This window comes from Otolemur garnettii, unplaced genomic scaffold (assembly GCF_000181295.1).
Source record: "Otolemur garnettii isolate 467f Iridium unplaced genomic scaffold, OtoGar3 scaffold00021, whole genome shotgun sequence".
Lineage (NCBI taxonomy): Eukaryota > Metazoa > Chordata > Mammalia > Primates > Galagidae > Otolemur > Otolemur garnettii.
In genome coordinates, this window is record NW_003852416.1 from 21,209,777 (window position 1) to 21,225,748 (window position 15,972).

At 45.0% G+C, this 15,972-nt stretch overlaps 1 protein-coding gene across 1 annotated transcript in view; it reads right to left on the reverse strand.

The window, feature by feature from the left end:
* Positions 1-4,126: 4,126 nt before the first annotated feature.
* CNNM1 (cyclin and CBS domain divalent metal cation transport mediator 1) overlaps positions 4,127-15,972 on the reverse strand; it is a 55,880-nt gene continuing 44,034 nt past the window's right edge. The window contains exons 8-12 of the mRNA XM_012803609.2: positions 15,293-15,456; positions 8,141-8,324; positions 7,840-7,989; positions 6,071-6,172; positions 4,127-5,032 (exon numbers count right to left, since the gene is read on the reverse strand). Of these exons, the coding sequence (XP_012659063.2) occupies positions 4,953-5,032; positions 6,071-6,172; positions 7,840-7,989; positions 8,141-8,324; positions 15,293-15,456 (680 nt within the window). The 3' untranslated portion in view covers positions 4,127-4,952. The remainder of the gene's footprint in view (positions 5,033-6,070; positions 6,173-7,839; positions 7,990-8,140; positions 8,325-15,292; positions 15,457-15,972) is intronic.

A 15,972-nucleotide genomic window follows, 5' to 3' on the forward strand; every position in this document is an offset into this window, starting at 1 on the left:
CCCCAGCAGTCCTTCAGAGGGCACTTGCTCTGCAGGTGAGTGGTTGGGCTGGTAATGTGAACTTTGTGGGTGTGATGAGATGCTGTCCTGCTCATTTCCTCACTGCCTTTTGAAGAAATCAGTGTTTATTCTTCCAACTGAAAGATGCTTGTGGCCGGGCACCCATAGCTCCATGGTTAGGGCACCAGCCAGCCACATGCTCTGGGGCTGGTGTATTGGAACCCAGCCACACCTGCTAAACAAACAAAAAAAATAGCCAGGTGTTGTGGCGGGCACCTGTAGTCCCAGCTGCTAGGGGAGCTGAAGCAAGAGAATCGCTTGAGCTCAAGAGTTTGAGGTTGCTGTGAGCTGTGATGCTACAGCACTCTACCAAGGGTGACAAAGTGAAATTCTGTCTCAATAAACAAAGAAAGAAAGATGGTTGTAAGGGAGGCAGCCAAAATAGAAGTTGATTCTGCCTTCTGTCAGTCCTCCGTTCTCTGCATAGTTTTAAATCATGCATTCACCAAAAGGCTGATGGTACCGCCACAAGGGGAAAAGTTGGTTCTTCGAGGCAAAAAAGATCTGATCTATCAGTGATATGTGGCTCTCCAAAAAACCACAATCCTACCTGAAAAATCTTATTTCTTAGTATTTAATTTCTCCTATTAGGACAAATTGCAATTTAATTTTTCTCTTAGAGCAGTGGTTCGGGTCTCAACCTTCCTAATGCCGTGGCCCTTTAATACAGTTGCTGTGGGTTGCAACCCATAGGTCGAGAACCACTGCTTTAGAGGGTGCTAAAACCATTAAACATGTCTTTAAACCTAAATGCCAATACCAATACTAAACTGTTTGGTATTTTAAAAAAGCCACAGTGTTTCCCACTTTAGCAGCTGTAGCTAAACAAACAAAAGCCAAAAAACAAAACTCCAGTCTTGATGGGAATTTGGTCCTCTTAATTCTATTTTTTTTTTTTTTGAGACAGAGCCTCAAGCTGTCCCCCTGGGTAGAGTGCCGTGGCATTACAGCTCACAGCAACCTCCAACTCCTGGGCTCAAGCGAGTCTCCTGCCTCCGCCTCCCAAGTAGCTGGGACCACAGGCGCCCGCCACAACGCCCGGCTATTTTTTGGTTGCAGCCGTCATTGTTGTTTGGCGGGTCCGGGCTGGGGATTCGAACCCGCCACCTTAGGTGTACGTGGCTGGCGCCTTAGCCGGTTGAGCTATAGGCGCCGAGCCCTCTTAATTCTATTTTTACAGATACTTTGTATAGTGTGGTCCCCACGATATTATTCCCGTGAGTGTTTATGTGAAAAGGGCTCTCTGTAAGTTTGGGGAAAGCCATAGGACTCTCTTCAAGGGCCTCTAATATGCAGATATTCACCGTGAACTTAAGAGGTTAAGACAGAGGTTTCACAGATTTTGCCTGTTCAATCAGACCTCCAGGCCCTGCCAATTCCCAACTGTGTGACTTTGAGCAAGTCATCCAACCTTTTTTTTTTTTAATTAAGTGATAGCTGTGTACATTAATGCAATCATGGGGTACAGTGTGGTGTTTTCATATACAATTTGAAATATTTTCATCAAACTGGTTAACATAACCTTCATGTCATTTTCTTAGTTCTTGTGTTGAGACGTTTATATTCTACTTTTAGAAAGATTCACTTGTACCTTTGTAAGATAAACCATAGAGGTGATCCCTTGAATCACCCAAGTCATCCAACCTTTTAGTAATACCACCTAGTTTTGAGGAAGAAATGAGCTAATGGATACTTACCATAATACTTGGCACATAAAGCCCTCAACAAAATAGGAATTATCATTAAAGAAATGAATAGCCTTATTGAGGTTCCTGAGGAAGAATCTTAAGCCACCTGCATCCATCACTGTCCTATTTGCTGGTTTGAGAAATTAGTAGTAGGTGTCAGATTCTAGGCTTCCTTCAGACATTCAATGCCTAACACAGCTTCCCATCTGTCTGGGTGCTCCCTCCCTCCTGTACTGGCTTAAAACTGACCAATAATCCCCAATCCCATGTTCTCCTTAGCCTCTGACTGGAAACTTCTGGAGTAATGCCACTTTGACTCCTTTCTGAAGGGTCTGCAGAAGCAAGCCAGTGTGAACAGCACATTATCTCATGGGCTTTTCTGGGTCCAGCCTCTAAGACTTTGGACTTGGATGGCACCCTGTATAGTTCTTCACCTGTCACATGGGTGTAAGAAATGCCATCCCTTCTCAAAACCTTGGTCTCGGGGCTCCTTGTCTTCATGCACACTCCAGGTTCTTGTTTGGGTTTTACTTCTCCTGTTGCGTCCACAAAATCTTACCCATCTAGCCTCCCAAGTCAGGACTTTGCTGTAACCTTACTTCAGCCTCATGCCTGGACTTGAGAGGCAAGCCTCTTCACACAGGTGGGCAACAGGTGATGTAATTACCCATCTGCATCACCCAACCTGCATCTCCAATGAAGCATCTTTGAACTTTTGAGATTCTAGAGAAAGGAAAACAGTGACATTCCAGGAAAGGCATTTTCATTTTATTTAAAAATTATTTACAATTATTAAGCCTTCATAAATGCTTTATTTTAAAATCCTTTTTTTTTTAAAACTTTTTTTGTTTTACCTGAAGAAAATCTTTGCTGGGGCAAGCAAAGGGAGGGGGGTACAGGGAAGGGAATGGTGACAGACTCCTTAGGGATTCTGCAAAGGGATGGATGTAATGCAATAGCAGTGGCCTGAGCTCCGTGGCCTAAGGGGTAAGGAAAGGAAGACTAGCCAGGCAGCCCTCCTCCTGCCCCGGGCCAGTGGCCAGCTGAGCAAGAAGACTGTATGATGGCAGTTCTTGCTCAAGACTCACCATTTACTGGATCGGGACTGAGGCACTGAACACCGAGGGCTGACACTGTCTATTCCTACCAGGAAAGATCAGGTGTCGGGAAGGGTTGCTGTGAAGTTACCTACCAGAAATCATGCACTGCTAAGCCTCAGGCCAGGTCCGGCCAGGCAAGGGTACAGCGAAGTCAGTAATACATTGTTGGAGAAGGCATCTCTAGTTCCAGAGCCTGCTCCCACATGCTGTGGCCCTCCTGTCTGCAACACCTGCTCTGGTTTGGGGAAAGTGGGGTGAGTTATGTGGGGGTATAGGTTGTACAATATCTAGAATGTGCCAAGAATTTCTGAGGATTCCCACTTCTTGGTGGGTGTCAGTCTCCCCCATTGGCTGATGGCCACTTGGGAAGACCACTCATAATTAAAAATCTGTCTCAAACTGCCCAGTATTCACTTTACTCTGCATTGCAGAAACTCTGGGCTGAAAGTTCCACTATTTAAAATAGTGGTTTTTAAAAATCCTTTGTAGGTCTGAGACTTTTGAGAATCTTATGAAAGCTTTAACGCTCTGGAAAACACAAGAATACATACACTAAATTCTGTTTTAGTGGTTTCACAGACCCTCTGAAGTCCAACTACGGACCCCCTGGGGTGATGGACCCCAAGTTAAGAACCCCTGAGTTCAAGATTCCTGTGGGTATGCATTTTCTTTTGAGATGCAAATAACCCAGAGGAATTATCAGTCCACAACCTCTCCATGTGATTATTGATTGAATGGGTGTGGGGAGGTGGAAGTGATGGTTTTGGAAGAAGGGAAGGGAAGGTTTATATACCACAGGGAAACCTTTAGGAATGTTTTTTTGGAGATTCAGCAGACAGCATTCGATCACTGGGTACCTGACTGACTGAGGGCATCCAAAGGGTGGGAGATAGAAAGGGAGACAGATGTCCGAGACAAACTTCATTTACTTCCAAGATTTCCCTAAGGCTGGCTGTGGTTCCTGATTAGAACTCTTTTATTCTTGGAAGTAGGTATGTGCAGTCTTTCTGCCATCTCATGGTTATGCACGGAATTGCACCTGCCTCAACAGCGAATAGAAAAACCAGAGATCCAGTAAGTTCTTGGAATAAAGTACACTCAGCTGATCTGCCAGGGTGTGGTAAGGGGGAGGGGTCACAGATGAATGAAAAAGTATGACTTTTCAACGTTCCTGTGTAGTGCACACTGAAGTCCCATGAGAGTATGCATCTTTCTTGGCTGACCTGGGCACTCTTTGGTTTGTCATGGCTAAACTTTCTTTTAACGGCTTAGAATTTTTCCATGTAAGGGTTTTTGTTTCTTTGTTTTGTTTTGGTTTTGCTTTGATTTGCACTTAAAACCTGAAGTTCCATCTCTGGCTCCCACTTGGGTTTGTCTGTTCCTCACTCCCTTTCCAGAGCAGATTTACCGACTGATTAATAAGCATTGATTAGGAGCCGAAAGAGATCTGTCCCTGGGAAAAACAGTGACTTGAGGTTCCATCTCACATTCTTTCCATTCTAGCTGAGACTTGTACTTCCCCAGGGTGCTGGAACTCTAAACCAACAAGAAACTAGTTACTGACAGTTTTCTGTGGTATAACGTCAGTCACATGTCAACGTGGCTGAGTCCCACTGCTCTGAAGTTCTGGAGGAATTCTCAGTCCATCCCTGAACAAATCTTCGTACCTGCTATTCCAGCTTCCCATATGCCTGTCTGCCAGTGGCACCTTCTGAGCTAAGCTAAGCATGAAATATGATAGAAAGATGTCATTTGTTCTGGAGGAAAGAATGGTGAGTTCCAGGACATGGATGGCATCAGGGGTCCCAGAGTGGCACTGTCAGCTTGGGGGTCCTCTCTTCTCCAGTCCTATACTGTGCTGTGGACAAGACCATTTCTAGCATTAGAGGCACTTCCTTCTGTTATGACCACGGCAAGGCTCTGAGTTAAACTGGAGGCAACAAGGGAAAATCTGCCAAATCGACAGCTAGGGGTGAAGAGGTGGAAAGGAAGGCAGAACGTTCTGTCACCTGTAGGAGGCCTTGAGGGGAAGCAGATGATGGGAGGGTGGGTTCTCCCCCAAAGCTCTGGAATCGCATACAGCCAGAAAATGCTGGCTTTGCTGTCATGTGATCAGCGGCGTTAAATTGGAGTTTTCCTCAGAGGTTTTCTCTCCATCTGGTGACCTCTTCCTTTTTTGACCACCTGAAAAGAAAAAGTTTGTAAGTATCAACCTATAAGATTGGGAGGGCGTTCCTCCTCCCTCCATGGTCTGAGCTCTCTTCCAAGCACAAGCAGAAATAGAGACAAAGCCCTTGACAGCTTGGCTGAAACTAATCTGCATTGGATCCTGGCGCTGATATTGCTGTGTTTACATCTTGAAGGATTAGGATGCACCTTCCACATGGATGACGTCCCTGAAAAGTCACAAACCCAGGCTAGTGCGTGGAACTGACATTTCCTGGAGGTGATTGTTGGGTAAAGCTCATATCACACCTCAAGATCGTGCCCTTCCCTACCCCTGAGGGCCCCAGCCACTCTGACCGCCAGATACGCTCTGAGAGAGATTTGATCTCATCATCTTTGATGTCCCATGAGCCAGGGTGGTGGGCGTAGCTGGGAGCCATTCCCACAAACCTATATCCTCTAGTTATGAGGCAACCTCCCTTCTGCATTGGGGAAGGTGGGGATAATTACATAATTGGTCTCCAGGATGGAATAGGAGTCTGCTGTTTTTCGGAAGGAATATTTGCACCTTGTTCTCTCTCTCACTGACCTCCATCGGTGGAGTGGAGGATATTGCTCTCTTTCCTATTGAGTTTCCCGGACACAAATAATTTCCTTAAAGGAATAGATAATATACGTTATGGGTTTGTGGGCCACATGGTCTCTATCAAAAATACTTAACTCTGCTATTGTGGCCATAGATAACAAATGGATCTGCCTATGATCCAATAAATATTTATTTACAAAAACAGATGGAGGAGGGAGGTCAGAATTGACCCATGGGCATGGCTTGAAGACTCCTGTCCTAGAAGACCAACTACTTGAATGGGATAGATCCCCAAACTATTAAGGGTGCATGCAGGACTGGCTCAAGCCTGACTGAGGATTTCCATGATTGCACCTCACTGGGGTTTCCAAAAGTAGTGAGTGGTTCTTCCTCTGGGAAGAAGATCCTAATATGCTTTCCCTACTAACGGGTGGAAGAGTAGCTTTCATAGTGAAGAGCTAGCTACTCACTCAAGGTTCTCAGCAGCTTCTTGCCCATGGTTTCTTCAAAGTCGCTACTGAAAGGGCTGGTCTCTGTATCTAGGTTGATGTTACAACATTCACTATCTGATGCTGAGAGAAAAGAAAGAAGAGAGGTCTAAAGTTTTTCAACCTATAAACTCAGCGATCAAGGCAGGGTGATTTTGGGTAATATCCCTCAGCCAGTGAAAGTTTAAGACAAGAGCCAAGGCAGGGGTGAGCATAACAAGGGAAGATGTCCAGGAGGTGTTGGCTCTAATAAATTAGCAAGAAGTATTTTACTGCTACAAAGGAAACAAAGAGATGGATCAGGAATCCAATAATCCATGAAAATTCAGTAGTGATTCCCTCTCCTCAAACACTGACAAGAGAGAGTGGAAGACAACAATATATTCTCCATCCAATGTCTTTGCCAAACAAAAAGTGCATTTGAGACAGCTGGGGATGTATCTTTCCTCTCTTTGCACAAACCCTGGAAAGCCACAGGTCTCTATAACAACTAAGCACAGAATTCAGTGAGGATTCAGAAGACCACAGAGTCTTAGGGCCCAGAAGGAGGCCAAGCCTTACCACCAATGCAAAAAGAACCTAACCAAGAAGGCAAAGTGCCAGGTTGGAAACTACACTGCACCAAAAGCCACGAGGCTGAGTCTGCTTCGAACACAGTATCTGGACTTGGGCAAGTCATTCCCTTCTCTAGGTCTTGAAGGCCCTCATGGATCACATAAGGAGTGTGGACTAGATGCTCTCCAAAGACTATCCCATTGTCTCCATTCTTATTCCTTTGCTACATTTTCTTGCTACATGCATTAGCTACTAAATTTGGTGTGCGTGGGGAATTTAGAACAGTTCTAAATTCAGATCCTGGAATGGTGACTATGTGTGTCCCACATTTTCTGAGTTAGCCACAAGTTCAAACGTATTGTCTCATTGACCTTAACAATCCAGGGGTATTTGTTAAGGTCATTGCATTGGACTTGAGGGGCCTCATACTGTGGAGCTGGTCTGAAAGTTCAGGTCGGGGAGTTGTTGGTATAGGAGTGAGCATAGAGGGCTGCTGAAATCTTGGGTAAGTTTACCTTAGTGAGACAATCACAGGGGATCTCAGGACTTCTGGGACCCTGGAAACTTTGAGCAATACCACTGACAAGGAGGACATGTTCAATGTCTCTGAGAGAGCTGACATGATCTGAGACCTTAAGAAAAGTCCTACAGACTACCTTTGGTCTCTGGGGCCCAGAAGAAGGGAAGAGCCCTGCCAGTAAAAGTGATTTCAGTTTCCTAATTTGTGAGGTAGGTCTAATAATAACTAATATTTACAGAGCATGCTACCAAACACTGTGATGTGACCTTTATGTGTTATCTCATTTATAATCAAAGCTACTTTATGATAGCTACCATGATTTATATCTATTAATACAAAGAAACTTATGTTTCTGATAAAGAAACTGAGTCTTAGGTTAAGATGTGCCTAAAATTGCACAGCCCCTAAATAAAGGAGCCAGGCTCTGAATCCAGGCAGAAATCCAGCTCCTAACCCCGCCCTACACAGTTTTCCTGAGAGAATGAGTTAGATGGAGCCTGGTGCATGGTAAGTGCTCAGTAAATGTTAGTTTCCTTTTCCAGGCGTGTAAGAAGATGGGAAGTTTAATAGAGGGTTGAGGTTCCAGGGCTCCCCGCACCCAGCTCACCCTGCCAACCCCAGTGCCCAAGGATGATGATCCCCCTCGCTCCTCTGGACCTAGTCCTCCCTCTCTGACCTGCTCTCATGGGCACAGCTGCCGGTGACAGTGAGAGCTGCTGTGTGCTGGGCTCCTCGAAGTCAGTCATTTCCTCTTGGGTGAAGGCCATCTCCTCCATCCTCAGGTACACTACCTCACCAGGGCTTCTCAGCCCATCCGAACGGCTGCCTGGGGAGGACAGTGAACGCATTACCTTTCTGCTTTGAAGAAGACCCAGGGCTCTGTGAGGTGCAAAAAATCTGCTCTGGGCAGGGGTGGGGGAGGAGGCTGGGTTGTCCTTACCCCACACTAGCCCAGCTCCTCTGTTCAACTGACTTACACGGCAGACTGTTCCTGTTGCTTAGGAGTGTGATGGCAGGGTCATCCTTGGGGGTCAAGGGTGTACCCCGAGTCGTGGGGGCCTTGGTGGAGTCTCCGTCGGTGAAGGCTTCCATGTCAGGGGACTGGGGCGAGCTGTCCATGTGGCAGGCAGTGAGTGCATTCTGATATTGCTGCCGTGTGATCTAGAAAGAAGCAGGCAGAGGCTCATGAGGGGCCAAGCAGAGCCCTCCCTGGTGCAGCCAGCATTTCCAAGGTCAGAAGCAGCCCCAATGGGATGCTGTGGAACCCTTGGCCCCTGAGGCCTGAGATCCACAAACTGGGGGCCTTCCCAAGCTGTACCAGCCCAGCAGTGGGGAACAATAAAGGGACCCTTTGCCTATTTGACACTAGTTCCCACTGTTCAGTTTAGTTTTACTGGTACCTGGAAAAGCCAAAACTTCTTTGGCTTTTGGCTTTACATGGCAGATTGTTCCTGTTTGGGGATGGATGGAGGGCATCTGCATTTAGCAGGGGGGTTGCCCGTGGGGATATTTAAAACACATTTATACTACTGGCAAGGGTCCTTTTCCCAAAAGGTCAGTTGGCAACACTATGAAAATAAGATAGCAGGGCTGCCTTGCCCAGGTTCACTGTCAGGAAGCTGAAGGCTGAGGCCAGAGAGAGCGCAGGCATCTCTGATTTGGACTTAGCCCATCACTGGAGGTAGGATCATGCTCCTGTGATGAAAAGGTCCACGGCAGGGAAGTCTCTCAGCTGTCTCCTCAAATCATGGGAGTCATACTAGTGACTTTCCTCACGTGTCAAGCCTCACTCACAAGTGAGGGCATATGGAGAGCTGAGCCTCAGAGCAGACGGGAACTTCCCTAATTCCAGGCAGGAAAAGTATTCATTAAATGTCCTTGTGACAAAAATAGGAAGAAGGAGTCTGTGTCATCCCTGTTCTCTGGGGGTGTATCACAGACTAGCACTGTGAATCCTTATTTCCAGTGAACAGAGGCTACTTTTTGTGCCCCCCAATATAGCAAAATGATATTGCTAATCAATGACTGTCACGGGGGGAAAAATGAAAATGGCACATGGCACAATGCTCTCCCCAAGTCCTATTATCTCCTAAAGTGTTTTCATCCCTTCTTCGCTGCGTTAAAGCTAGAGAGCTGGCAAAACTACACATTCTGCTCACTTTGCCTTCTCTTTCCTTTAGGGGCAGGATTACATGTCAGAAGAGTAAAGATTTCTGGCTGGAAACAGGAGAACAGATGGCTCCGGTTTACATACTGGGACTGACAGTGGGTCTAAAGTTGGCTCGCTGGCAGGTAAAGTCTCTTTCCACAGTGGCTTCTTGTCTACTATTGACAAGACCCATTACTTTATTGAACATTAGCAATCCTTTCTTCTCTAATAAGCTTCAGGATATTTTATATGAGAACCAAGCAAATTCTAAGCACTTCTAATCTAATTACAAAACACAACTTAAGAATATATGTCTTGGCTCGGCGCCTGTGGCTCAAGCGGCTAGGGCGCCAGCCACATACACCTAAGGTGGTGGGTTCAAATCCCCAGCCCGGGCCCGCCAAACAACAATGATGGCTGCAACCAAAAAATGGCCAGGCGTTGTGACGGGCGCCTGTGGTCCCAGCTACTTGGGAGGCTGAGGCAGGAGACTCGCTTTAGCCCAGGAGTTGGAAGTTGCTGTGAGCGTGATGCCATGGCACTCTACCCAGGGGGATAGCTTGAGGCTCCGTCTCAAAAAAAAAAAAAAAAAAGAATATATGTCTTTTTGCAACACTTATGGGACACATATATGCAGAGATTCCAGGCTTCTCATCACACTACCACCCACTGGAATGTTCAAATATAGTTCTCTTGATGGTTTAAATCTCAAACCTCATTGTCAGAGTTACCCGAAAGGCTTATTAAAACAAGATTGCTGTGTCCAGTTCTCAAAGTTTCTAATTCACTGGGTCTGGGGCAGAGGCCGAGAATTTGCATTTCTAGCAAGTTCCTGGTGATGCTGATGCTGCGGGTCTGGAGATCACACTTTGAAAACACGGACTTAAGATCTGCTTAAAGTCAGACATTGGTCCTGAGTTTGCTTGGGTCAGGTTTTGGTTTTCTCCCCCTCAAGCAGCGGTTCGCAGCCTGTGGGTTGCAGTCCCTTTGGACTGCATTAAAGGTTCACGGCATTAGGAAGGTTGAGAACCACTGCAGGATCATAAAGGATAAAGAGCAACAAAGTGTTAACAATCAGCTGAGAGCTTCATGGCATGGAACCACGTGTCTCCACTTAGCACTTGTACCAACTCTTCAATAGTCAGTGTTCTTATTGAAAACACCTGACTTCTGCAGCACCCTTTATTAGGAATTGAGACTTCAGGTTCCAAAATTTTCCCCAAGGATGAGGAAATTGGGCCCTAATACCAAAGGACAAGAACATTTCCTAAATGACAATTGATAAGCCCAACTAAGTAGCTGATCTTATTCTATTTGGGTTCTTTAAAGAAATTAGGATTAGTTGAAGACGACCAAATGACCCTTTACCTAGAAAATGCGGCAGGAAACACACTGCTGGCTCAAGACTAAGGCTCAAGTCTCAGTTTTGCCATTTTCAAGCTGGGGACTTTGGCCAAATCATTAACATCTCCGAGCTTGCAAATGAGGCCCAAAGATAATGAGACCACGTGCGTTACTCAACTGTTGGGAATGATTGTTTAAAACGTGTCCACACACATGTCTCACAGTTTGACTTTGTGAAGGGCACACATTTCAAAGTCAGGGTGAAACTTACCATCTCATTACATCTAACCCTCCATGGCACACCATAAGGTGGTCATGAGGGAAGCAGCAGTGTCCCCTCTAACCCCAGAGCCAGTGTGACTGGAAGTGCGGTGAAGGCAAGACTGGATGTTGGGAAAGTAAATCCTTAACTGAAAAAATAAAATAAAAGAGAAAGTAGGGGATAGAGGGAAATTCCAAGTAGGAAGAACAATGGGAAAAGGAAGCTAGAGAAGAAAAGAGACAGTGAGTGAAGAGAGGAGGAAGAGAGAAGGAAGGAGTGTGTTTTGGTTTAATTTTGAAATGGACTTACTAGCTTAGGGTTCCTATCAGTTGGCACATTGGCTGTGTCCCCTAAGCTAGAGGCCTCTTGGGAGTGATCACTGTTGCAAAATGCTTTCTCTTATTTAACTAACTTACTCATTTTTGAAAAGGTCTGCACAGCAATGAGCTATACCACTCTCGTTCTCATGAAAGAGACATGCCCCTCCAGTTACTAGAAATCAAGGGTTCAGGAGCTCTAGCCCTCTCTGTAAGCATTGTTATGGAGGAAAGGATGGGAATTAAGTATAATTTTTGGTAATAATACTGAGTAAATGGAACAGGGGTCCTCATAAGGTGCTGAGCTCCCTGTCATTGGCGGCATCCACACAGATGTTAAACCACCACTTGTCAGTGGTGATAGAGAGAAAATTCAGACAGCCACAGCTAGGATCTAGTATTAGTGGGAAAAAGCATGGTAGGGTGTCTGAGGGTGAATGTAGGGGGTGGTCAGCCAGGTACAAAAGGAGGGACAGGAGTCGGGGGAGGGTCTTCACTGTTGGTGGGTGGTTATATAAAAGGAAAGGGACCACCCAATGGCTATTTTCTCTGTTTCACAGCCTTGCTTTCAAACTGCTTCCTCTTTTTCAAATAAAAAAAAAAGTCATGAACTACTGCCATGTCAACATGTTGCCTTAAAAGAAATTGTTGACAAGGCACCGCTCTGGAAAATGTATTCAGGAAAGCAACCTCTGCCCTGCTTCTCCCAGCTGCATTTCTAGATTATAGGCATTCATCACTTCTTATCTCTTCCTTCTCTTTGTTAAAAACTTACCACAACTTCTTTTTATCTCTCATGGTACTGACGAATAGAAATATAACATAAGTCACATGGGTAATTTAAAATTTTCTACCAGTTGCATTAAAAAACAGTGAAAAGAAATGGGTGAAGTTAATTTTCATATTTTATTCAATCTCATAGAACCCAAATAATTTCACTTCAACATATAATTCATTTAAAATTGTTAATGAGGAATTTTCTTTAAAGTCTCATGCGTATTTTATACTTACAGCCCATCAATTTGGACGAGCCACATTTCATGTGTTGAACCACCACCTGTGTCCGCTGGCTGCTGTACTGGACAGCGAAGGTCTAGGAGATGAGCCCAAACTGCTGTGCCCAGTTTTGGCAACCTGGCCTTGCCTGGACAGCAGTGTTCCCGCTACTCAGCAGTGCAGGGCCTGGTCCAGCCTAGCTCCTCTCTCTTCATAGTCCCTTGAGTACGCTGTGTTGAACTTGCCTTCTACACTCCTGTTTAGGGGTATACCCCCTGGATAACATTGCCTTAACTCCTCTATTAGTCTTTCCTAATTCCTAAAGGTCCAGTGTATTCTCTAGTCAATGTAGTGCTTTAAAAAAATGCCACATAATTTTGTCGTCGGTTAGATACTACCCTGCATTGGTCACTGCTTTTAATGTAAGCTTCTCCTCCCTAACAAGATCTTTATCTACTTATGAGACAGAGGATATGCAGTATATTAATATTTTTATTAGGTTTACATTTCTTTAGCATATCTCACAGTACCCAGAACCATTGTTAAGGCTCAGCTGATTTGCCAATTGAGGGAATCAAACCATTTTTCAAAAGGTAACATGTTTTGTGTTCTCCTCATTGCTGTAGATACAGCCATTTACTAGAAATAGTTTGAATTCAAATTGTCTTATATATTTAGCAAGTTAAGAATTTAAGCACCCTCTAAATTACAAAGGAAATGGATGTCTAATTATCTTGAAAGTAGTGAAAAGGAGGGGAGCACTTTTGGACACTGTGACTTAGCAGCCAAGGTGTGCAGAAGTTAATCTTTAGGAGAATGTGGTATCTGCTGTCATTTTATGATGTTCTGCTTATATTTTCAACTTTCATGAGGTATATTCATCCCTTAAAACATGGTGCTGCAATTTAGGGATTTAGCCACCAGATGGTGATGGGCATCTTGGTCAAGGTTGCATAATCCAGACTGCAAGATGTGCAAAATATATGTACTCCTAGTTTAATAAAATATGATCCTTACACATTTCACATTTCAAGGAAAATTCATAAAGATTCTTTGGTACCTTCACAATTTACTAACTACTATCTATTTAATACCTTTCCTAGATGGACATTAGATGTACCTTTCTATCTCAGACCTTCCCTGGAAGTGGAGGTAGGGGGAAATGGGAGAAGAGAGACTCTACGATGCTAATTATTATTGGTTTGTAGTATTGGGCACATGGTTCGTGGGTAAAAAAAAGTCAAGTCATAAAATGAGTATGTGGTTCAACAAGTATTTCATGAATGCCTGCTCTGTGCTGGGCATTGATGGGATAATGTGGAGAAGACAGCAAGAGGCTGCCTTTCAGAGGCAGAGATGCTAATGGGGAGAAAGATGACAAACAAATAACTGTAAAAATAACCTGGGTAGTTTCAGGCAGCAATAAGGGCCATGAAGGAAACAGACAGACAGTGACTTGGCAGAGAAGGCAGGAAGGCTGCTCTTGAAATGAGTGTCAGAGTAGGCTGAGAGAAGGGTGTTTTTGCAGAGACCTAAAAGGGGTGGTGGGGAGAATGTTCAAGATAGAAACATCTGCATTAGCAGTAAAAGGGCTTTGAGATTGGGAGCCATAGGGAGGAGAGTCATGGGCTGTGGTTTTCCGGGCTTTAACCTTGTCACGTGAGACTGGGTGAATGTCCAGTTATGCACACCCATGAGTGTTGCTCCTTAGTTCCTAAAGTCACTCTCTCCCTGCTCCTTCAGTTCTGATTTCCTAAAACTCTCTCTAAAGCAAAGTGATTTCAGGGCTTGGACTCTGGAGGCAAAAAGACTCAACTTTAAAGCCTCGCTTTGACACTAAGCACGTGACCTTACACTCCCCAATTTGTTCATCTATAAAACGGGAATGAAGTAGTACTTACCTCTTCAGTGGCTGGGAAATTAAATGGATAATTCGGGCACAAGACTCAGCAAAGTGCCTTGGACAGAGCACTCCACAAACAATAGTTATTACCCATCCTATCTCTAGGTTCTGTCCCTCCCTCTGGTAGCATTCCATGATTACTTGTAATGGTTACTTTTTTTTAAGGTAATGTCAGTTTTAGCTCAGGTGTCAGCATAATTCTGGAACATAGAAAGCTAGTCAGCATACACTGCTCTCCAAATAATCAGAGCATATGTACTGGACAGAAGGGAAGGGACTTTTCCCACCTTTGTGATTTCAGTACACTTCTCAGTTTGCAACTGGGACAATAGTAACTAAGTGAGCTCACTAGGTGTTTTGTTAGACTTAGAAAAATGGGGCTCTAGCCAGATCTTAGGTGTCCTTTCAAAATGATTTCCAGAATGCAAGGAAACAGACAAACAAAAAAAAGAAACAAAAGCTATGGAAACAAGAGAAAGGGGGAAATTTTAAAAGACTTCTGTGCAATGCCAATCCCAGTGAAGGACATGAAGAAACAGCTCCCCTCCTCTTTAATTATAAGGTAACAACCCTTGCCACTCTCTCCATGGCATTTGCAGAATGGTTCTTTTCAAAAACAGCTCAGTGCTGTAAAGGGGGTGTTAGTAGTTACTACAAAAGACTTCCAGTTAACATACAGGCTCAATTATGTTTTAGACTTTAAATATTAAGATGTAAAAATACACTATCATACGTAAAATTCTAGCATGGTTTCTTCCATATGTGTGGTTTATTAATCACCTGCAAATTTATCTTGAAACAAAAAAATGAACAAAATCAAATGGGTGCCAGTGGTGAGAGAGCCTACTTGTGGAGCAACTTGTGTCACTCCTGACAAGCTCATCCCCTGTGCCTCAGTTTGCTCACATGAGAAACAATTGCTCTATGCCTCGGTTTCCTCACATGAAAAACAGGAGTCAAGAGATCTTTAAAAAGTGACAAATCTTGATAAAGCTTACTGAAAAACAGCGCCTTTAAAAAGCCAGGAGCAATTACTACCCTGCATCACCTTGGATCAGTGGGGAGTGGACTGCACATTCAGCCTATGATAGTGGTCTCCTCATCCTCCCCAGCCAACTCTGCCCCCAAGGAGAGAGGCTCGCCCTCTGGGGGAGTTACCTTCACAAACTGCACATCGCTGAGGATGTGCACCGAGTAGTCCGGTGTGTAGAGGTTGTTGTTGCTGCTGTATAGCTGCGTGTTGCTGCCCCCAAAGTCGCTGCGCTCACGGTTTGGAGACTCAGAGCGATTCAACCCGCTGCAGCGAGAAGGGGACCGGTTTACTGCAGATGGTGAGGGAGGGGGAAGAAGAGAAAGAAGGGGTGGGTGGGGAGGAAGGAGAGGGAATGGAAAGAGGTAGAGAGAGAAGTGTTGTTTGCTGAGGTCCCAGGTGACTTGCAGGCAATGGTAATGGTGGGTGGTGTAAATGGCCCTCACCCTTCCCGTCAGTGCCCAGACAGAGCTGAGGGGCTTTGCTGATGTTTATTCCCAGGAGGAGCAAATACCCAAGACAGAAACTCACAGCTCCACTCTGCTTGGGCTGTTCCCCACAACCTAAGGGGGAGCTTTTGCACCTGTCTCCCCAGACAGGGGCAGAGGAGCCCGTCTTGGTTCCTGTCTTGGTTCCTCAGGTACAAGAGGACCTGGAATGAGATGAGCTCAATGCTGTGAACATGGTTTGCTACCACAGGCCATGAGACTGGCGAGGTATTTTACATAAACTCCACTTAGACACTTTATTTGAGAGAGGCCAAGGTTCGCCCTCAAAACCACCTCACAGCACAGACAACCAGTCCTCG